This window comes from Dermacentor silvarum, chromosome 3 (genome assembly GCF_013339745.2).
Source record: "Dermacentor silvarum isolate Dsil-2018 chromosome 3, BIME_Dsil_1.4, whole genome shotgun sequence".
Lineage (NCBI taxonomy): Eukaryota > Metazoa > Arthropoda > Arachnida > Ixodida > Ixodidae > Dermacentor > Dermacentor silvarum.
Window position 1 is genome coordinate 11,265,075 of NC_051156.1, and position 21,063 is coordinate 11,286,137.

General features: G+C 48.2%; 1 protein-coding gene and 23 non-coding genes across 24 annotated transcripts; all 24 read right to left on the reverse strand.

Moving 5' to 3' along the window:
• Positions 1–4,123: 4,123 nt before the first annotated feature.
• Positions 4,124–4,196, reverse strand: Trnar-ucg (transfer RNA arginine (anticodon UCG)). Its single transcript has one exon. It is a non-coding gene; the product is annotated as a tRNA-Arg (tRNA).
• A 70-nt stretch (positions 4,197–4,266) lies between these two features.
• On the reverse strand, positions 4,267–4,339 carry Trnar-ucg (transfer RNA arginine (anticodon UCG)). The gene has a single exon. It is a non-coding gene; the product is annotated as a tRNA-Arg (tRNA).
• Positions 4,340–4,410: 71 nt separating this feature from the next.
• Trnar-ucg (transfer RNA arginine (anticodon UCG)) lies at positions 4,411–4,483 on the reverse strand. The gene has a single exon. It is a non-coding gene; the product is annotated as a tRNA-Arg (tRNA).
• A 71-nt stretch (positions 4,484–4,554) lies between these two features.
• Trnar-ucg (transfer RNA arginine (anticodon UCG)) lies at positions 4,555–4,627 on the reverse strand. Its single transcript has one exon. It is a non-coding gene; the product is annotated as a tRNA-Arg (tRNA).
• A 71-nt stretch (positions 4,628–4,698) lies between these two features.
• Trnar-ucg (transfer RNA arginine (anticodon UCG)) lies at positions 4,699–4,771 on the reverse strand. Its single transcript has one exon. It is a non-coding gene; the product is annotated as a tRNA-Arg (tRNA).
• A 71-nt stretch (positions 4,772–4,842) lies between these two features.
• Trnar-ucg (transfer RNA arginine (anticodon UCG)) lies at positions 4,843–4,915 on the reverse strand. Its single transcript has one exon. It is a non-coding gene; the product is annotated as a tRNA-Arg (tRNA).
• Positions 4,916–4,986: 71 nt separating this feature from the next.
• Trnar-ucg (transfer RNA arginine (anticodon UCG)) lies at positions 4,987–5,059 on the reverse strand. Its single transcript has one exon. It is a non-coding gene; the product is annotated as a tRNA-Arg (tRNA).
• A 69-nt stretch (positions 5,060–5,128) lies between these two features.
• On the reverse strand, positions 5,129–5,201 carry Trnar-ucg (transfer RNA arginine (anticodon UCG)). The gene has a single exon. It is a non-coding gene; the product is annotated as a tRNA-Arg (tRNA).
• A 5,039-nt stretch (positions 5,202–10,240) lies between these two features.
• Positions 10,241–10,313, reverse strand: Trnar-ucg (transfer RNA arginine (anticodon UCG)). The gene has a single exon. It is a non-coding gene; the product is annotated as a tRNA-Arg (tRNA).
• Positions 10,314–10,384: 71 nt separating this feature from the next.
• Trnar-ucg (transfer RNA arginine (anticodon UCG)) lies at positions 10,385–10,457 on the reverse strand. Its single transcript has one exon. It is a non-coding gene; the product is annotated as a tRNA-Arg (tRNA).
• Positions 10,458–10,528: 71 nt separating this feature from the next.
• Trnar-ucg (transfer RNA arginine (anticodon UCG)) lies at positions 10,529–10,601 on the reverse strand. The gene has a single exon. It is a non-coding gene; the product is annotated as a tRNA-Arg (tRNA).
• Positions 10,602–10,672: 71 nt separating this feature from the next.
• Positions 10,673–10,745, reverse strand: Trnar-ucg (transfer RNA arginine (anticodon UCG)). The gene has a single exon. It is a non-coding gene; the product is annotated as a tRNA-Arg (tRNA).
• A 70-nt stretch (positions 10,746–10,815) lies between these two features.
• Positions 10,816–10,888, reverse strand: Trnar-ucg (transfer RNA arginine (anticodon UCG)). Its single transcript has one exon. It is a non-coding gene; the product is annotated as a tRNA-Arg (tRNA).
• Positions 10,889–10,959: 71 nt separating this feature from the next.
• Trnar-ucg (transfer RNA arginine (anticodon UCG)) lies at positions 10,960–11,032 on the reverse strand. The gene has a single exon. It is a non-coding gene; the product is annotated as a tRNA-Arg (tRNA).
• A 71-nt stretch (positions 11,033–11,103) lies between these two features.
• Trnar-ucg (transfer RNA arginine (anticodon UCG)) lies at positions 11,104–11,176 on the reverse strand. The gene has a single exon. It is a non-coding gene; the product is annotated as a tRNA-Arg (tRNA).
• Positions 11,177–11,247: 71 nt separating this feature from the next.
• On the reverse strand, positions 11,248–11,320 carry Trnar-ucg (transfer RNA arginine (anticodon UCG)). The gene has a single exon. It is a non-coding gene; the product is annotated as a tRNA-Arg (tRNA).
• Positions 11,321–11,391: 71 nt separating this feature from the next.
• On the reverse strand, positions 11,392–11,464 carry Trnar-ucg (transfer RNA arginine (anticodon UCG)). The gene has a single exon. It is a non-coding gene; the product is annotated as a tRNA-Arg (tRNA).
• Positions 11,465–15,147: 3,683 nt separating this feature from the next.
• On the reverse strand, positions 15,148–16,347 carry LOC119443732 (uncharacterized). Its single transcript, XM_037708438.1, has one exon. The coding sequence runs from the start codon at positions 16,345–16,347 to the stop codon at positions 15,148–15,150; it is 1,200 nt and encodes a 399-aa protein (XP_037564366.1).
• A 269-nt stretch (positions 16,348–16,616) lies between these two features.
• On the reverse strand, positions 16,617–16,689 carry Trnar-ucg (transfer RNA arginine (anticodon UCG)). The gene has a single exon. It is a non-coding gene; the product is annotated as a tRNA-Arg (tRNA).
• Positions 16,690–16,760: 71 nt separating this feature from the next.
• Positions 16,761–16,833, reverse strand: Trnar-ucg (transfer RNA arginine (anticodon UCG)). Its single transcript has one exon. It is a non-coding gene; the product is annotated as a tRNA-Arg (tRNA).
• Positions 16,834–16,904: 71 nt separating this feature from the next.
• On the reverse strand, positions 16,905–16,977 carry Trnar-ucg (transfer RNA arginine (anticodon UCG)). The gene has a single exon. It is a non-coding gene; the product is annotated as a tRNA-Arg (tRNA).
• A 70-nt stretch (positions 16,978–17,047) lies between these two features.
• Trnar-ucg (transfer RNA arginine (anticodon UCG)) lies at positions 17,048–17,120 on the reverse strand. The gene has a single exon. It is a non-coding gene; the product is annotated as a tRNA-Arg (tRNA).
• A 71-nt stretch (positions 17,121–17,191) lies between these two features.
• Trnar-ucg (transfer RNA arginine (anticodon UCG)) lies at positions 17,192–17,264 on the reverse strand. Its single transcript has one exon. It is a non-coding gene; the product is annotated as a tRNA-Arg (tRNA).
• A 71-nt stretch (positions 17,265–17,335) lies between these two features.
• On the reverse strand, positions 17,336–17,408 carry Trnar-ucg (transfer RNA arginine (anticodon UCG)). The gene has a single exon. It is a non-coding gene; the product is annotated as a tRNA-Arg (tRNA).
• Positions 17,409–21,063: the final 3,655 nt, after the last annotated feature.

Below are 21,063 nucleotides of genomic sequence, written 5' to 3' on the forward strand. Positions count from 1 at the left end.
TTTTACCCCAGTAGGCACCTCCATTCTTTTCACCCGTTTAAGGACATCCTGTCCTGGTCCTCCACTGTATACCGCTCTGTGCAATGGCACTGGGAAAACAACATCGCATACATCTCTATATAACGTCTTTCTTTTCACGCCAGATAAATAATCGAAAGAAAAACGCACAGAAAGAAAGCGCACACTATCAACAACTTCTTTTAGATAGCCGCGAATCGTTCCTGGCATACTGTTGGTACTAACAATGAGTGCCGGCAAAGCGGCTCTTAACCTGAGCTGTAATACCGTACGCAGAAATGGATCGCGCACATCCCGAAAAAACAAAAATCTATTGACAAGCTGTCGTACAAAAAGATGCGCCAAGCCCAGCCCTCCTTCCTTCACCCGCCTGAACAGGTTTGTTCGGCTACATCTTTCCCAGTTGGAGTCCCAGATAAAAACGGCGAACACTCTGTGCAATCTTTGCACATTTACCCTTGAACAAAACAACGTCTGCATGACGTACCATAACTTCGTAATGAAAAACAAATTACATACAGTTGCCCTTGCGAAAATGGACAGGTTGATTCCTTTCCACCTGTCTGCTTTTTCTTTTGTTTCTTTTATTTGGTTCGTCCAGTATTCCTCGCTCTGTTTGTAGCTATCCAAGGGAACACCGAGATACTTGGTAGGGGTTTTCACCCAGCTCACATTCGCAAAGTTGTCCGGGGCCGAGGACCACCCTCCGTGCCACAAACCGAGGGACTTACCCCAGTTCACTTTACTGCCCGTTACATCACAAAACTGTTTCAAATTGTTTCCGTTACGCTTTCTCTGTTTGTACAACACACGGCGATATCATCTGCATATGCCAGGAGCTTGACTTCTGTGGCTGCCAAGCTATAACCGCGTATTTGATCGTTCTCAGTTATCGCCAAACACATCGTTTCAATGTAAACTGCAAACAAAAGAGGACTGAGGGGGCAGCCTTGACGCACAGAACGCATGACGTTAATGGGGGCCCCCAATGATTTATTCACAATTAAACGTGTTGTGCAGTTCTGATACGCCAATGCCACTCCCTCAGTGATGATGGCACCTACATTAACGTGATCCAGAATGGCAACAAAATATCATGAGACACACAGTCAAAAGCTTTCTCTAGGTCAAGCTGGAGTACTGCGACGCCATCGTAAGTGAGGTCACAGCACTCGAGCACGCACCGCATCGTATGAATATTCGAAAAAATTGACCTCCCTTTGATCCCACACGTTTGGTGGTCTGCGACGATTTCTTTGATGACGCTTTGAAGTCTGGCTGCCAAAACCTTCATGAAAATCTTATAGTCGACATTGGTTAAAGATATCGGCCTATATGATATCACGAGCCTAAGTTTCTCCGCTTTGTCACTCTTAGGTATCAAGATGGTATGCGCTTTACCAAAAGAAGGTGGCAAAGCTTTGTTCACATACGCATCGTTAAACAGGCCTGTTAGCAGGGGCGAAAGTTCTTTCTTGAAGGCTTTATAAAAACACGCGCTCAGACCGTCAGGTCCGGGTGATTTGCCATTGTTCAATTCATTTATTGCTTTTACGACTTCGTGTTCTCTTATAGTCCCTACTAATCGGTCCTTCGTGTCGTCACTCAATCGCGGCATGCGACTGAGAAAGACCCTTTTGAACTCATCTACATTAGCTTCTTGATATGCAAACAGTGACTGGTAATACTCTAAAAACGCTCGGCCTATGCTCTTATTGTCTTCGACGAGTGTGCTATTCTACGAGATCTTATCGACATGATTACGTCGACCATGAGCTTTTTCAAGTCCTAGTGCCCTTTTGGTGGGCGTCTCCCCCGCTACTAATGCGTTTGCTCTTGCGCGCACAATCGCACCTTGATAGCGTTCTTTGTCCAACTGTTCGATTTTTTCTTTAATGGTTCGCATATCTTGCTTATACGCCCCTGGCTCTTCGCACTCCAGCGCTATCAGCTGATTAAGTATCTTTCGTAAGTCTCGTTCTTTCATTTCCCTTTCAAACTTTAAGCAGCTCGACCTTTCTATTGCTTTCATTTTTACCTTTTGTTTGAACCATTCCCATTTCTCTGCTATGGTTTCAGTACTTTCATCGCATACTTCCATAACGGCCTCATGTATTGCCTCTACAAATGGCTCGTCTTTTAGTAGTAAGGCATTCATTTTCCATAGTTCCCAGTTAAAAGATGATTCCTTCTTCTTCATACCGATGTGACACTTCGCCAAGCAGTGATCTCAGAACGACACAGGTGCGACAGAATAACTGTGACACATTGGAATCATGTCTTGTGACATGTACAAGCGGTCTAACCGCGCATGACTACTGCCTTGAAATCGTGTATACATCACCTCCCGCTCCCCCTCCAGACAGTCACATACATCGTCTAGTTCACTATCACTAATCAACTTAGAAAGTATGTGACTGCTTTTATCTCGAATACCGGCATTATTGGATCGATCCCGAGCCCTCAAAACACAGTTGAAATCCCCCAACAAAATCATGCACTTATCACGGCTAATGTACTGAAAAAGATTCGAAAAAAATACAGCACGCTCTTCTACAACATTTGGCGCATATATGCACATAACTCTGAATTCGACTCCACCACAAACAAAGTCGCAAACGACCATTCTTCCCGTCTGACATGAAAATACACTTTCAACCACAAGGTCGGGTAACTTCTTAATAAACAGGACGCATCCAGCTGACGTCCCTACCGCGTGGCTCACCACCGCATAATATCTGGTCGTGAAACGCCTCACCATGCTCCCGGTCTCCCTCCTCCCCGTCTACCTTGGTCTCCTGGACAGCTAGAACGTCTATGTCTTGGTCAGTGGCCAACCATAGGACTTGACTCTGCCTACGCCTAGCCGCCAGCCCTCTAACGTTTAGAGTTGCAATACTGAGTGACGGATTAGGAGCCATGATGAACTAGAGAATGAGGTAGGCCCGGAGCATGGTGCTTACCCCTCACGACCAGCCGTCGGCTAGCCGTCTCCGGGACCGCCCGGTTTCTCGTCGTTGTTTGTCTGCTGGGCTTGGCCCCCAGGCTTTCTGTCGGACGGAACGTTCGGCTTTGGTTTGAAGCTCGAGCGCCTCCCAAGAGGCGATTTCGCCGGCGGCCCATCACTGGAGCTGGTTGCCGCGTTGTCCTTGTCCTCAGCCTCATCACGGGGACGCTTGAAGGTGGCTCCGAGACTAGCAGCCCGGTCACCGTCGATAGCGGCCTCGCCCTGTTGCATCGCTCCATCGTCGTCGTCTCCTTCGTCTTCACTTGCGCCTTCTTTTGCATGGACAGCTTCCGCGTCGACCCGTGCCGGCGCAGTCACTTGCTCCGTAGTTCCCTTTCCGTTGGCGTCAACGCCCTCCGGTACCGACCCAGCACCTGTCGCTGGGTGCACAAGGTCTCCGGCTCCCTTAGCAGCGTCTTCGGTCTCGACCACATCCATGACGAGTTCTGCTGCCTCTTGACTCGCGGCTGGGTCAGTTGCGGTAGCGTAGGTCTTGACGCATTCGGTGTCAATGTGCCCGTAACGTCGGCACCGGGAGCAGCGGGGCACCTTACACTCCCTTCGCACGTGCCCAGTGCCTTGGCAGCGGAGGCACTGCATCGGCCGACCGGGTACCACCACCAAGGCCAACTCTCCGGCAACACGTATCTGGTGAGGGATATCTTCCACTTTCAGGCCGCTCTTCAGCTTGAGAAGAACAGTCCTCGTGGTGGAACATTTGTCTGCGACACCTTGGACACGCCACTTCTCTCGACTCACCTCTTCTACCTTGCCGAAGGCCGCCAATGCAGTCCGGACGTCTTCCTCGGCCACACCGTGCAGCAGCCAGTGAAGTCTGAGCTTCACCTGCTGATCCTGAGGGTCGACGATCACACATCGTAGCCCCTTCACCTGAAGTTCTTTCAAGGCCAGCAGGCGCTTCGTTGCAGCTGCGTCACTGAGGGTCACCGCCCACACATGATTAACTTGGTAGGCCCCAAGGCACACAATTTCCGGCAGCAGGCTCGTAGGCGTTAGGGCATCCCTAAAATCTTCGACCTTGTAAGGCCTTCGTTAAATGCGTGTTCGGCAAGCTGTAAATAAAATTTTTCAAACCAACGTCCGCGACAGGACTCGAACCTGCAGTCTTCTGATCCGAAGTCAGACGCCTTATCCATTAGGCCACGCGGACACATAGGACATTTTGCGCCACCTTCGTTAAATGCGTGTTCGGCAAGCAGTAAATAAAATTTTCAAACCAACGTCCGCGACAGGACTCGAACCTGCAGTCTTCTGATCCGAAGTCAGACGCCTTATCCATTAGGCCACGCGGACACATAGGACATTTTGCGCCACCTTCGTTAAATGCGTGTTCGGCAAACAGTAAATAAAAATTTTCAAACCAACGTCCGCGACAGGACTCGAACCTGCAGTCTTCTGATCCGAAGTCAGACGCCTTATCCATTAGGCCACGCGGACACATAGGACATTTTGCGCCACCTTCGTTAAATGCGTGTTCGGCAAGCTGTAAATAAAATTTTTCATGCCAACGTCTGCGACAGGACTCGAACCTGCAGTCTTCTGATCCGAAGTCAGACGCCTTATCCATTAGGCCACGCCGACACATAGGACATTTTGCGCCACCTTCGTTAAATGCGTGTTCGGCAAGCTGTAAATAAAATTTTTCATACCAACGTCCGCGACAGGACTCGAACCTGCAGTCTTCTGATCCGAAGTCAGACGCCTCATCCATTAGGCCACGCGGACACATAGGACATTTTGCGCCACCTTCGTTAAATGCGTGTTCGGCAAGCTGTAAATAAAATTTTTCATACCAACGTCCGCGACAGGACTCGAACCTGCAGTCTTCTGATCCGAAGTCAGACGCCTTATCCATTAGGCCACGCGGACACATAGGACATTTTGCGCCACCTTCGTTAAATGCGTGTTCGGCAAGCTGTAAATAAAATTTTTCAAACCAACGTCCGCGACAGGACTCGAACCTGCAGTCTTCTGATCCGAAGTCAGACGCCTTATCCATTAGGCCACGCGGACACATAGGACATTTTGCGCCACCTTCGTTAAATGCGTGTTCGGCAACAGTATATAAAATTTTCAAACCAACGTCCGCGACAGGACTCGAACCTGCAGTCTTCTGATCCGAAGTCAGACGCCTTATCCATTAGGCCACGCGGACTTTTTTTTTTCTTTATTGCCGTCGTCGACGTACAAAATCAAATGTTACAAATGATAAAACGTGCCAGCCACACTTTGGCCAACACAGCACTAAAATCTTTTCAGTGACACCAGTTCATCGAGTACATACATCCATTGTGGTGGATCAGGCAGTGATTTGTAAGCGTCTCTCACGTAAACAACACTCTCAATGAAGTGTTCTCGCACCGGTATTACAACCAAGTCTGCATGTTCAAATTGCATGCGAGTTTTCCACATAGCGTGGAGGCCCAGGACCATAATGAGGTCGTACGGTACTTGCTCTGAGGTATCTATTGGCAAAAAGCGTATCCCATACGGGTCCAGGGGTAACTGCTTCTTCAGCGTTCTCTGCAGAACGTCCCAGTGAAAGATAGGGTCCCAGCAATCTAGGAAAACATGTTCTATTGTTTCTGGTTTTTTACATAGAAAGCAGTCGGTGTTCCAGGGGATGAAAATACCCTTGCTATGAAGCCAGGTCTTAACGGGAAGTGTGTTTGTATGTAATTTGAAAAAGAAAGACTTAGTTGATGGCCGTACTGGCATTTTCTTGACTCTTTTTAAAACGTCCTGTCCGGGGCCTCCACGGTGTGGCGAACGGTACAAAGGTACAGGTAGCATCGTGTCCACAAGATCTCTGTACAATTTTTTCTTTGTAACGGTGGACAGATACTGCTGTGAGAAACGCACATTTAACATCCTATATGACATCACCACTTCACGCAGGTATCCTTTCACAGTTCCCGGCATGTTCTGAGCCGACGAAACAACGAATCCCGGAAGAAGTCTGCCCAGCCGTACTTGTACTATTGTTCGAAGAAAGAGATCATTTTGATCCCGCAGAAACACAAAGCGTGACACAATTTGTCTCAAAAACAAGTGAACCAGACCAAGCCCACCTTTCTTGACCGGGAGAAACAAGTTTGTTCGACTCGTCCTCTCCCAGGTAGAGGCCCAAATGAAAGTAGCGAAAATGCGGTGAATTTTTTGTACGCTTACCCGCGCAGCACACAACACATTCATAACATACCATATCTTAGAAACTAAAAAGAGATTGCAAACAGTGGCTCTAGAAAACATTGACAATTGCTTTCCTCTCCAACCGTCGAGCCCTTTCCTTTGCTCTCGAAGCTTGGTCGAGCCAGTACGGTTCGGCCTCACGGTAACTTCCGAGAGGCACCCCCAGGTACTGTGTAGGCAACTTTGACCAATTCAATCGAGAAAAGGTCTCCGGCGTGTCTTCCCAACTCCCATGCCAGAAGCCATAACTTTTATCCCAATTTATCTGGGCTCCAGCTGAATCGCAAAATTTTTCGACTACAGTAGTTGCCTCTTTAATGCTGGCTTTATTTGTACAGAGAATCGCGATGTCGTCTGCATACGCCAATATTTTAACGTGTGCTGCCTGTAGTCGATAGCCTGCTATGCGGTCGTTGTTTTTAATGGCCAAACAGAGTGGCTCGAGATAAGCAGCAAACAGAAGGGGCGAAAGCGGGCATCCTTGACGCACCGACGAGAGCACACGAAAGCTATCGGTGAGCTCCCCATCAACAATGATTCGCGTTGAGCAGTCTTTGTACGCCATCGTTACGCCTTCCGTTATGACACTGCCAACGTTCGTATGTTCGAGTATGCATAGTAGAGCCTTCTGCGAGACGAGGTCGAAGGCTTTCGCCAAATCTATCTGCATCATCGCGACGTAATCGCCAATCGCGTCGCAACACTCTAGCACACTTCGAACCACGTGTACATTTGTTGTAATACTGCGGCCTTTAATGCCACAAGTCTGGTGAGGCCCTACCAATGTTTTGATGACATTTTGCAGTCGTTTCGCTAAAACTTTCGTGAATATTTTATAGTCAACGTTGGCTAGAGTTATCGGGCGATATGAGCCTGGCACCAAACGTTTCTTTTCGTGATCACTCTTCGGGATTAGCACGATATGCGAGGTTGTGAAAGACAAGGGCAATCTTTTTCGGTCATACGCTTCGCTGATAACTAGATGGAGGACATGAGCCAGCGCTGACTTAAACGTTTTATAGAAAATAGCCCCTAAGCCATCAGGCCCAGGTGCTTTACCGGGCGCCAACTCGTCTATTGCGCACTCTATCTCACTCAGGGTAATGGGATGTTCTAGCCGTGCCTTAACTTCTTCATCGAGCTTTGGCATCAATGAAAGGAATTCCGTCTGGTAGCCATCTTTAGGTTCACGTGGTTGACCTAAGAAGGCTTTGAAGTGATCGACGATCCCTTGTTTGATGTCGTTTTTGTCGGACGTGATGTCATTGCCTTTAGCTAGCTGACGGATTTCCTTCCGACATGCGTACCTTTTCTCTTCAGAGAGAGCTCGTTTTGTTGGCGCTTCTCCCGCCCACAGCTTCTCAGACCTTGATCGCACAACGGCGGCTTTGTATTTCTCAGAGTCTATCCTTTCGAGTTCGGCTTTCACTTCCTTTATTTCGTTAACATACACACCAGGCTGGACACTTTCCATGCTGATGAAAAATTGCAGTTGCTGGCGAAGGTTCGTTTCTGCCTGTTTCAGGTTATGCCGAAGGAACACTGCTTCTTTCAATAGCCATTGTTTTTACTTTCTGTTTAAATTCTTCCCATTTAATGGCGAAGCTTGCTAATTCGACTGAAATCAGGCTTTCTAGTTCCTTCGCAACAGCATCAACGAAAGCATCGTCATCCAGCAACTGCGCGTTCAATTTCCAGAGGTCCCAGTTAAAGGTGTGTTTGATCTGTCTTTTCCCAAAGGTGGCAGTTACTAAGCAGTGATCGCTATATGCAATGGGTTGCACATCATATTCACTACACAAGGGCACCAATTCGGCTGACACATATAATCTATCTAGCCGAGCGTGGCTATCACGCTGGAAGTGAGTAAACTGCGGGTGAGTACCAGCTGGCAAAGACACTACCGATATCTTCCAAGTCGTAATCGTGCACCACTGCATTTAGCAATTCAGCACTCCTATCGCGTACGTGTGAAAATTTTGCGCGGTCGTCAGCAGTGCATACACAGTTAAAATCGCCCAGCAGTATTACCACCTTGTCACAGTTTACGTACTCTTCAAGACGCTCAAAGAAGGATCGCCGGTCTGTTTGAATATTCGGTGCGTAGACACAAATGACACGGAAATCCTTATCGCAAAAACAAAAATCAGCCACTAAAAGGCGCCCACTTTCACACGAAAACACTGACTGCACACAAATGCCAAAGTTTCTTCGAATGAATACAGCGCAACCACCTGATCCACCAACAGCGTGAGAAACACACACGTCAAAGTGCGCACGAAAATTGGACACCATTCTGTCGGTTAGTTCTTGGCTCTCTATTTTCGTTTCTTGGATTCCCACAAGATGCAAGTCATTATCTAAGAGTAGCCGGCTTAGCTGACATTGCCGCCTTCTTGCGCTGAGCCCTCGTACATTTAACGTGGCTACACGTAGGGCTCCTTCGATATTAGCTGCCATGACTACACGGTAGAATGGTGCCCATCACAGTTACGCAGGGACGAGTGTTGATAATGACGCTGCCGATAACCGCGTCGAATGCCACAAAAGGGAACACAACCCGACCTCTCCGAAAACAACACTCACATGCAACTCGGGCCCTCGTTCCTGACACATATCCAAGAGAATAGCGCTCAGGGTGACGGCCATTGCACTCACGAACCCCCCAACCCGCCTCAAGCAAAACACAGTACAGAACTACGGAGGCGGTTTACCCGCCTGCCGTAGATCGGCCGTAATGTTCGGCCGCAGCTTCAAGGTAGGTCTCCTCATACCTGGCGTTTTGGGCGGTGGCTCGTCTCCGCCGCTGCTGTCCTGCGTCGTAGCCAGGCTATTGGTCTGGTCGCGCGGGCGTTTCCCCGCCTGCAAGTTAGCGAGCCCGGTATGGGTGTCCATGTCTTCCTGTTCAGGTGCGGTGGAGGCTGCTCCCGGATCAGGTGGGCTCTCTTCCTCACGGTTCGGCATGGCTGCAGTGCCCTCTGCTTTCTCTTGCTGTTCAGAGGCGGCGGCCTCGTCGACGTGTTGCCTTTGTTCTTGAAGTCGTACCTCCGACTCTGCCACCTCGCCAGCCGCTTCCTTAGCCGTGGACGATGTGTCTTCCATGTCCGCCTCGTCCATGAGCAGGGCGGAGTGGTCGTCGTTGCTCACGGGTCCGGTCACGCTAGCGTACGTCCGCTCACACTGACTCTCTTCGTGACCGAAGCGTCGGCACGCACCACACCGCGGAATGCGGCAGTCGCGACGAATATGGCCCGTTCCGCGGCAGCGCAGGCAGAGAGGGGCCCTGCCCGGCACAACCACGAGAGCCAGCTCTCCGGCGACGCTCACCTGATGTGGCAGGTCGTCCAGCATTACGCCCGGTTTCAACTTCAGCGTAACCAGTCTTGTAGTGGAGCTCTTATCAGCCACGCCATGAACACGCCACCGGTTGCGGGCGACGTCCGTGACGTTTCCAAACGGCGCGAAGGCAAGACGCACGTCCTCGTCGGGAACGGTGTGCAGCAGCCAATGCACTTTCAAGCGCACATCCTGGTTGGCGGGGTCAATGACGAGGCATCGGCCCTTTTTGACCTGCAGCTCACCAACGCTGACTATTTTCTTCACGGCTTCGTCGTCCTTGAAGGTCACGGCCCAAACGTGGCTCATACGGTAGGCCCCGAGAGCCACCACTTCCGGCAGGAGCGATAACGGGGCGAGCGCATCGCGGAAATCTTCCACCCGGTATGGGCGGGCCCTGATATCACAATGTAAAAAAACTGTGTTCACAACAAAACGCCCTGTTGGCAAACTCGGCAAAACAACTTGGTACTCGTTGTCCGCAGCAAAATTCCTGTTACCGCGGCCGCTCTGGGCCGCTGAAGCCGCTCCTACGGAGCCCGTCATCTTACGTCCGTCACGCTCGGTGGCCGGAAGCAGAATCAGGCCACGCGGACACATAGGACATTTTGCGCCACCTTCGTTAAATGCGTGTTCGGCAACAGTAAATAAAAATTTTCAAACCAACGTCCGCGACAGGACTCGAACCTGCAGTCTTCTGATCCGAAGTCAGACGCCTTATCCATTAGGCCACGCGGACACATAGGACATTTTGCGCCACCTTCGTTAAATGCGTGTTCGGCAAGCTGTAAATAAAATTTTTCAAACCAACGTCCGCGACAGGACTCGAACCTGCAGTCTTCTGATCCGAAGTCAGACGCCTTATCCATTAGGCCACGCGGACACATAGGACATTTTGCGCCACCTTCGTTAAATGCGTGTTCGGCAAGCTGTAAATAGAATTTTTCAAACCAACGTCCGCGACAGGACTCGAACCTGCAGTCTTCTGATCCGAAGTCAGACGCCTTATCCATTAGGCCACGCGGACACATAGGACATTTTGCGCCACCTTCGTTAAATGCGTGTTCGGCAAGCAGTAAATAAAAATTTTCAAACCAACGTCCGCGACCGGACTCGAACCTGCAGTCTTCTGATCCGAAGTCAGACGCCTTATCCATTAGGCCACGCGGACACATAGGACATTTTGCGCCACCTTCGTTAAATGCGTGTTCGGCAACAGTAAATAAAAATTTTCAAGCCAACGTCCGCAACAGGACTCGAACCTGCAGTCTTCTGATCCGAAGTCAGACGCCTTATCCATTAGGCCACGCGGACACATAGGACACTTTGCGCCACCTTCGTTAAATGCGTGTTCGGCAAGCTGTAAATAAAATTTTTCAAACCAACGTCCGCGACAGGACTCGAACCTGCAGTCTTCTGATCCGAAGTCAGACGCCTTATCCATTAGGCCACGCGGACACATAGGACATTTTGCGCCACCTTCGTTAAATGCGTGTTCGGCAAGCAGTAAATAAAAATTTTCATACCAACGTCCGCGACAGGATTCGAACCTGCACTCTTCTGATCCGAAGTCAGACGCCGTATCCATTAAGCCACGCGGACACATAGGACATTTTGCGCCACCTTCGTTAAATGCGTCTTCGGCAAGCAGTAAATAAAAATTTTCATACCAACGTCCGCGACAGGACTCGAACCCGCACTCTTCTGATCCGAAGTCAGACGCCTTATCCATTAGGCCACGCGGACACATAGGACATTTTGCGCCACCTTCGTTAAATGCGTGTTCGGCAAGCAGTAAATAAAAATTTTCATACCAACGTCCGCGACAGGATTCGAACCTGCACTCTTCTGATCCGAAGTCAGACGCCTTATCCATTAAGCCACGCGGATTTTTTTTTTCTTTATTGCCGGTCTTCGACATACACACATAACATATACACTTTACACTGATAAAAGCAAAGACCGTCTTGGGTCCTTGCAGATAGTTAAAAACACTTGATCGCCACTAATTCATCCAATACATGTATCCATTCGGGTGGTTCTTTTTTTGCTCGGTAAGCTTCACGCAGATACAGCATGCTTTCCAAAAAATGTTCTTTCGCAGGACGAATAACTAGCCTCTCGTGACGCACATCCATTCGTGTCTTCCAGACGCTGTGTAAACAAAGTGCCATAAACATATCACATGGCTTATCTGCATTTTCAGTTGGCAGGAAGCGGATGCCGTATGGTGTAATCGGCAATTCTTCTTTCAACGTTCGTTGCAGGATGTCCCCTAGGAACACCGCATCTGAACAATCAAGAAACATATGCTCAATAGTTTCCGGTTGCCTGCATCTCAGGCAGTTCACGGACCACGGTACAAAGATTCCCCTTTCCCTCAGCCATGGCTTCACTGGAAGCGTTCCAGTGTGTAATTGAAAGAAAAACGTTTTTACGGATGACCGTATCGGCATCTGCTTGACTCTTTTCAGCACATTCCTTCCACTGGATTCAACATGGTACATTGAACGATAAACTGGCACAGGCAATGATACATCAAGTAAATCTTTGTAAAGTCTTTTGCGCTTAACAGATGCAAGGTAATCCATTGAAAAGCACACGTATAAGAATTCAAAAGACAACACGACTTCTCGCAGGAAGCCTCTGATCCTAGGTCCTATTGTATAATTTGAGGACACAACAAATTGAGGCAGCGCATTACGCAAACGTGTTTGAAGGACTGCGCACAAAAACGGATCTTTTTGATCACGTAGAAACAAAAATCTGGACACGACTTGTCTTAAAAAAAGATGAGCTAACCCTAGGCCTCCACTTTTCACCGTCCTAAACAAATTAGTGCGGCTGGTGCGCTCCCAGACGGACCCCCAAATAAAGATGGCAAACTGCCTGTGTATTCTTTGTATGCTAACTCTTGATGCGCATAGTGCTTGCAGCACATACCAAATTTTGGCCACTAAGAATACATTACACACCGTTGCTCGGGTGAACATTGACAGATCTCGTCCACCGAACTTCGCCGTTTTTGCCTTCATTTCTTCCACCTCTCCTTGCCAATAGTCTTTCGTGTCCTGGTGGTGTTGTAGAGGTACCCCTAAGTACTTGGTCGGCAAATTTGTCCACTGTATTTTTGCAAAAAATGGAGGTGTGTCCTCCCACTGTCCATACCATATCCCAGTCGAGTTGCCCCAATTAATTACGCTTCCTGTCATTTTACAATATTTTGTCACAACATTCACAGCATTGCTTACACTCTGCGTGTCATCACAAAAACAGCGACGTCATCCGCGTATGCCAGCAGTTTTACTTCACTGTAGCCCACCCTAAAACCTCTGATGTTGCTATCATCTAATATCTTTAGACACAATGGCTCAAGATATAGGGCAAACAGTAAAGGCGATAAACCACATCCATGTCTCACGGAAGATCTGACTTGAATGCTGGTGCTGAGTGTTCTGTTAACTATCACTTTTGTGGAGATGTCTGCATAGCACATTCTAATCCCTTCTGTTAAGATTGATCCCACGTTCACATGCTCCAAAACATCGAAAAGAATAGCGTGCGTCACCCTATCGAATGCTTTTTCCAAGTCCAATTGTAGCATGGCCACTCTACCAGAAAAGTCATCACAATGCTCAAGAACTGTTCTTGCTACGTGTATGTTAGTGGTAATTGACCTGCCCTTGATGCCACATGTTTGATGTGGCCCTATCAACCGTGTTATTATGCTTTGTAGCCTTCTACCCAAAAGTTTTGTGTATACTTTATAGTCTGTATTCGTTAGGCTGATTGGACGATAGGCTCGTACAGATAGGAGAGATGTGGAATCAGTGGATTTGGTATCAGTACAATGTGGCTCTCGCGAAACGATGGCGGCAGTAACTGGTTTTCATAAGCTTCTGTGATTACGTGATAAAGGGTTGTAGCTATTTCTGTTTTGAAAAATTTATAGAATGCCCCACTCAATCCGTCGGGTCCTGGCGTTTTGCCAGGGCTCAAGTCATCTATAGCTTCCTCTATTTCTTTGATGCTAATTGGCATTTCTAATCTTTTTCGGTCTTCCTCTTCCAGTCCGGGCAAAAGGTGTAAGAATTCGCGATCGAAACCTTGTTCACATTGCGGTTCCTGTCCTAAAAGTTCGTCGTAATATTCTACAAAGGCGCGTTGGACGGTTTCTTTGTCCCGTACTACTACATTTTGGTATGTTATCGCATTTATCTCTTTTCTCGCGGCATAACTCTTTTCATCAGAAAGCGAGCGCTTTGTAGGTTGTTCCCCACACCATAAACGTTCTGCGCGTGCGCGTATAATTGCACCACGATATTTTTCCTTATCGACAAGTTCCAACTGTGCTTTCGTTTGCTTTATTTCTTTTGCGAAACATCCCGGATGGTTGCTCTCCATGCTTAAATAAAAGTTGAGCTCACTTTGTAATTCCATTTCTTTTCTTTTTTCCTGGTGGTGTAAAACACTGGATCTTTCTATCGCTGTTAACTTCGTGTCTTGCTTAAAACACTCCCACTTTTCTGTATAATCTTTTTGACCACCCGATAACAGCTCTTTGAGGCTGTCTTGAATTTTTTTTACAAAGGTTTCGTCCTGCAGCAGTTTTTCATTGAATTTCCATAGTCCCCAGTTGAAACTTGACGGCTTTTTTGGACCAAGTGAAAAAAGAACCAAACTGTGGTCGCTAAAATAAACATGACTGATTTCATAATCACTGCACAATGGTATCGCTTCCGCAGAAACATAGACACGATCCAGTCTTGCGTGGCTGTCCCCTTGAAAATGAGTGAACTGAGGTGAATCATTGTTGGCCAAAACGGCGCCTACATCCTCTAAATTATGTTCTTCCACCAGTGCTGCTAAACGTAGCGCACTTACATCGAGACCAGGCTGCTTACGGGCTCTGTCTTCCACTTTGCAGACACAGTTGAAGTCTCCCATGATGACTATGGTTCTCTCACACTTCAAGTGACATTCCACGCATTCAAAAAACGCCCTTCGCTCGGCTGTTCTATTTGGCGCGTAAATGCAGATAACACGCCACTTCAGAGTACAAAACAAAAAATCACACACTATAATGCGCCCGCTATCATCACTAAATACATTTTCAACACATATACCAATATTATTCCGGAGAAAGAGCGCACAGCCCCCCGCTCTTCCAACAGAATGGGAAACACACACATAATATCTAGTCATGAAAGGTTGCACTAGGCGGTCCGTCCCTTCCTCAGTTTCAATCTTTGTTTCCTGAACCGCAATAATGTCGAGATTCTTTTCGATGAACAGGCGGTTAAGCTGACATTGTTTCCTCCTTGCCGTAAGACCCCGCACGTTAATCGTGCCGACGCGTAAGGCTGTTTCGAGGCGTAGCTCCATTTCTACATGAAAGAGATCACAATCTATGCACTGCTATTGTCGGCTACGAAAGGTCACTCACATTGCCTTCACGTGTCTGCAGTCAGCTTGCACGTTTGACTGGCATTCCATCCGTAGCTCCAAAGTAGCAGCATTGCCTCCCCTCACCCCCCACTGAAACGGGCACAAACACACGCAAGCACGACGTATTAAGTCGGAGGTGTCCCCGACACCTTTCTGTCCGGCGGTAGGTTTGGCGCCGGTCGAAAGGTAGGCCTCCGGCCAGTTGCTGTCTTCACAGGTGGTTCGCTCGCACTGGAAGTGCTCAACTTTTGCTCCCCTCCGGCACTTTCTTCGTGCGTTCTCTTGGCCGCTGCTGCCGCTTTGCTCGTTTCCGTGGTGTCCATGAGGCATGCATCATCCTGTGAAGTTGTTGCAGACGGTTGCTTGCCTGCACTTGCGTCGTTGTTTGTTTCAGCCTCTTTAGCAGGTGTAGGCGCGCCTGATGTCAATATGGCTTCACTCGCGACCTGCGTAAGATCGTGTTTCTCCGTCGTTACCGCCAAGTCTTTCTTCGAAGGCGGCGACAAGGTTGGTCCAGACGCACTGCAAGTTTCCTCCGCGTCAACTTCGTCCATAAGAAGCTCGTTGACGATTTCCTCATTTTTTGGTGGCCCTGCGATGCTTGCGTACGTGCGTACGCACTGACTGTCTTCGTGGCCGAATCTTCGACACACAGAACAACGCGGCACGCGGCACTGAAGTCTGATGTGCCCCGTACGGTTGCACCGGAGACATAGGGGAGCACGACCTGCCGCGACCACTAGCGCCATTATGCCTGCTATTCGTATCTGATGCGGAAGATCATCAATTGTCAAGCCAGGCTTCAGCTTCAGGGACACCGTACGCATAGACGATCCCTTGTCCGTGACACCTTGTACACGCCAGCGTTCTTTTTGGATGTCAGATACTTTTCCGTACGGAGCAAACGCCGCATGTACGTCATCGTCATGCACATTGTGCAGTAACCAGTGCAGCTTTAGCCGCACCTCCCGGTTATGCGGATCCACAACCAAACAGCGTCGATCCTTGACTTGAACTTCCGCGTGCTTCAGCATCTTCTTCGTCGCCTCTGCACTCTCGAACGTCACAGCCCAGACGTGGTTCATCTGAAACGCCCCCAAGGCGACCACCTCAGGGAGCAATTCCAGATGAGCCAACGTGTCACGAAAATCTTCGACACGAAATGGCCTCGCTTTCACGTCACCGTGAAGAAAAACGGTGTTTAAAACACACGAACCTGTTGGCAGAGGCGGCAAAACAACGTGGTAATCCGGTTCAGCGGTAGCAGTCATCCTGTTTCCGCGGCTTGGAATAGCCGCAAACACCGCCCCTACGGAGCGCGACATTCAACGTCCGTACCGAACGGTAGCCGGAAGTAGAATCCATTAAGCCACGCGGACACATAGGACATTTTGCGCCACCTTCGTTAAATGCGTGTTCGGCAAGCAGTAAATAAAAATTTTCATACCAACGTCCGTGACAGGACTCGAACCCGCACTCTTCTGATCCGAAGTCAGACGCCTTATCCATTAGGCCACGCCGACACATAGGACATTTTGCGCCACCTTCGTTAAATGCGTGTTCGGCAAGCAGTAAATAAAAATTTTCATACCAACGTCCGCGACAGGATTCGAACCTGCACTCTTCTGATCCGAAGTCAGACGCCTTATCCATTAAGCCACGCGGACACATAGGACATTTTGCGCCACCTTCGTTAAATGCGTGTTCGGCAAGCAGTAAATAAAAATTTCCATACCAACGTCCGCGACAGGACTCGAACCTGCAGTCTTCTGATCCGAAGTCAGACGCCTTATCCATTAGGCCACGCGGACACATAGGACATTTTGCGCCACCTTCGTTAAATGCGTGTTCGGCAAGCAGTAAATAAAAATTTTCAAACCAACGTCCGCGACAGGACTCGAACCTGCAGTCTTCTGATCCGAAGTCAGACGCCTTATCCATTAGGCCACGCGGACACATACGACATTTTGCGCCACCTTCGTTAAATGCGTGTTCGGCAACAGTAAATAAAAATTTTCAAACCAACGTCCGCCACAGGACTCGAACCTGCAGTCCTCTGATCCGAAGTCAGACGCCTTATCCATTAGGCCACGCGGACACATAGGACATTTTGCGCCACCTTCGTTAAATGCGTGTTCGGCAAGCTGTAAATAAAATTTTTCATGCCAACGCCCGCGACAGGACTCGAACCTGCAGTCTTCTGATCCGAAGTCAGACGCCTTATCCATTAGGCCACGCGGACACATAGGACATTTTGCGCCACCTTCGTTAAATGCGTGTTCGGCAAGCTGTAAATAAAATTTTTCATACCAACGTCCGCGACAGGACTCGAACCTGCAGTCTTCTGATCCGAAGTCAGACGCCTTATCCATTAGGCCACGCGGACTTTTTTTTTTTCTTTATCACCATCTTGGTACGAAACACAAAGTAACACACACACAGCACTTACATCACTTTACAAGTAAAAGATGCGAGCGGTGATCTTCCCGGCTCACACCAAAATTTTAAAAGCGTTTCAGCCGAACAAGGTCGTCCATTATTCGGAGCCACTCTGGTTGTTCTTGTTGGGCCTTAAACACATCTCTTATATAAGACATGCTATCTACAAAATACTCTCGTATGGGGAGAACAGTCTCATCTGCATGTCTGAAAGCCATTCGATTTTTCTATATACTGTGTAAGCTGGTAAGCATAAACATGTCCGACGGTACTTCGTCTTCGCCATCTACCGGTAGAAATCGTATACCGTAAGGCGATATCGGAAGCGTCTTTTTTAAAGTTCGTTGCAGCACGTCCCAGTGAAATACAGAGTCTGTGCAGTGAAGAAACATGTGGTCTATTGTCTCCGGTTTTCGGCAGATTAAGCAGTTTATGGACCAAGGGACAAATATTCCTTTTTCTTGAAGCCATGGCTTCACGGGAAGTGTGCCAGTGTGCAGCTGAAAGAAGAATGTTTTCATCGAGGGCCGCACCGACGTTTTCTTAACTCTCTTCAGGACATTTTTTTCCGAGCCAACTCAGTATATGGAACGGTACATAGGTACAGGCAACATAGTGTCAATGAGATCTTTATAAAGCTGTTTCCTTCTAACATCAGCAAGATACTGCGCAGAAAAACGAACTTTCAAACACTGAAATGTGCGCACAACTTCCCAAAGAAAGCCGCGCACCCGCACATGTTTCACAGGGCTGGATGATACAACATATTCAGGCAGTGCCTCTTTGAGCCAAATTTGTATTACCGTCCGCAAGAATGCGTCTTTTTGGTCTCGTAGGAACAGAAATCTGGCCACGAGTTGCCTGATAAACAAACGAGCCAAACCTAGGCCCCCCTTTCCCACAGATAGAAAGAGATTTGTGCGTCTTGTCCTCTCCCAACTCGACCCCCAAATGAACACTGCTAAGACTCGATGCAGTCTCTGGACGCTGGTCCGTGACATGCACAGCGCCTGAAGCACGTACCACACCTTTGCCACCAGAAAAAGGTTGCATACTGTGGCCCGAGCAAAAATTGAATGATCACGGCCACCCCATTTCTGCGTACTTTCTCGCGTGCGCTCAATTTCCGTTTCCCAATATTTTGCCGGTTCTCGATAGTGGTCTAGCGGCACTCCTAAGTATTTGACAGATGACGTTGCCCACTGAACGCTCTCGAACATAACAGGTGCGTAATCGCAATTGCCGTGCCAGAAGCCCAAGCACTCTTCCCAGTTTATCACGCTTCCGGAGGCTTTGCAAAACCTAGCCGCGTCTTTCACCGCTTCAGCTATACGGTCTTTATCTTCACAGAAAATAGCGATATCATCCGCATATGAAAGAACTTTAACTTCGGTGGACAACATCGTGAAGCCTCGCACTTTTTCGTCAGACATAACTTTCAGGCAAAAAGGTTCCAGATACAGTGCAAACAGCAATGGAGACAACGGGCACACTTGTCTCACTGAAGAACGAACAGCGATACTTTCACTCAGTTGCTTATTAACAATGATGTTTGCCGTACAACCAGCATATGCCATTTTGACTCCTTCCAAGAGCACACGGCCAACATTAACGTGTTCAAGGATAGAAAACAGGATATGGTGGTTGACGCGGTCAAAGGCCTTTTCCATGTCTAGTTGCAACATTGCTACACGTTTATCAAATGCATCGCAGCATTCCAATATGCTCCGTGCTACATGAATATTGTCTGTATCGTGCGTCCTTTTATTCCGCATGTTTGGTGTGGGCCGACGATAGCTTTTATTACATTCTGCAACCTTCTGCCTAGAACCTTCATGAAAATCTTATAGTCCTCATTCGTGAGACTTATGGGCCGATAAGCTTTGACTGACAATCTCTTTACTGGGTCGTCACTCTTCGGAACCAAGACGATGTGAGTTCGTCGAAAAGACGGAGGCATCATCTGTTTTTCGTACGTTGCTTGAATAACATTGTACATAAAATGCGCTGTCCCCTTTGAATGCTTTGTAAAAAGCTGCGCCCAGCCCGTCTGGTCCAGGTGATTTACCAGAGCTTAACTCGTCGATTGCGAGCTCCAATTCTGCTACACTAATCGGCTCCTCAAGCCCAAGCTTGACTTCATCATCTAAGATAGGCATCAGTGCCAAAATTCCGCCGCAAGGCCCTCTTGTACGTTTGACTCGTGACCCAGTAGTCCTTCGTAGTAATCAACAAACGCACGCTGAATAATGTTTGAATCTTAAGCAATTTCGCCCTTGTAATCTATCACATTTATCTCGTTGTTGACTGCATATCGCTTTTCGTCACAGAGGGACCGTTTTGTCGGCATCTCGCCCAACCAAAGCCGTTCTGTACGTGCTCATATAAGTGCTCCTTTGTATTTTTCTTTGTCCATCAGTTCTAATTTATTTTTTGTTTCTCTAATTTCTTTTGCAAACTGGCCCGGCTGCGTGCTTTCCAAACTAAGAAGCAAATTTAAGCGGCTATGAAGTTCTTTTTCGTCAGCCTTCTCCTTTTGGCGTAGCACACTCGCTCTTTCTATAGCGCTCATTTTTATTTCCTCTTTAAAATGTTCCCAGTTTGCAATAATGTCTTCATGATCACCCGTTTGTAAACAGTCCATTTTTTCTTTTACTGTACGCACAAAAATTTCATCCTCAAGAAGCATTACATTAAATTTCCAAAGATTCCAGTTGAACTTCGTGCTTTTGGTCTTCGTTCCCAGTGAAAACATTACCATGCAATGATCGCTGAACGCAACGTTTTTTACGAAGTAGTCATTGCACATTGGGACCATGCAAGCTGACACATAAGCTCTGTCGAGTCTTGCATGACTTGCTCGTTGGAAAGGCGTAAATTGCGGACGGGCTCCTTCTGACAGTGCACTCCCAACGTCTTCCACCTTGGACAATTGCTCTCAGTAGTAACTAGCTTTGGCTTCTAATGGTCGCGTTCGTAACTCTGTCCTCGGGCATGCAAACGCAGTTAAAGTCTCCCATAAGGATAATATATCTAGGAGACTTGAGATAGGGCTGCAACATTTCGAAGAAAGCTTTGCGCTCAATTTCCTTGTTTGGCGCTTACACGCACACTACGCGCCACTGTACATCAAGATAAGAAAAGTCACACATGACGAAACGCCTTGTGTTGCAAACTGTAACATATTCTTCAATAACACCTAAGGAATTCCGGATTAAAATGGCACACCCTCCAGATGTACCAACAGAATGACACACACATACATTGTACCGGCTTCTAAAGGGCTGGACCATTCGGTTCGTCTGATCTTCACTTGCGACCTTTGTCTCTTGCACTGCCACTACGTCCACATCGTTCTCGAGCAGTAAGCGACTTAATTGGTATTGACGTCGCCTCGCTCCCAGTCCCCTTACATTAACCGTGGCAAATCTAAGTGCTGCATCTGTTCTAACTGTCATGTGCGCGACAAATTAAAAAGGCCCGAACCGCTTCGTGCTCACCATCAGCCGTAAAACATCGAAAAGACTAACACATCAACTGTGACCCTTCAAGAGTTCTCGAGCACACCCAAGAGGTGAGCGGGCCCTCCGCAGCACGCAGCG

Excerpts from the sequence above, each read along its gene's own strand:
- LOC119443732 (XM_037708438.1), bottom strand. The coding sequence starts at position 16,347 with ATGTCGCGCTCCGTAGGGGCGGTGTTTGCGGCTATTCCAAGCCGCGGA.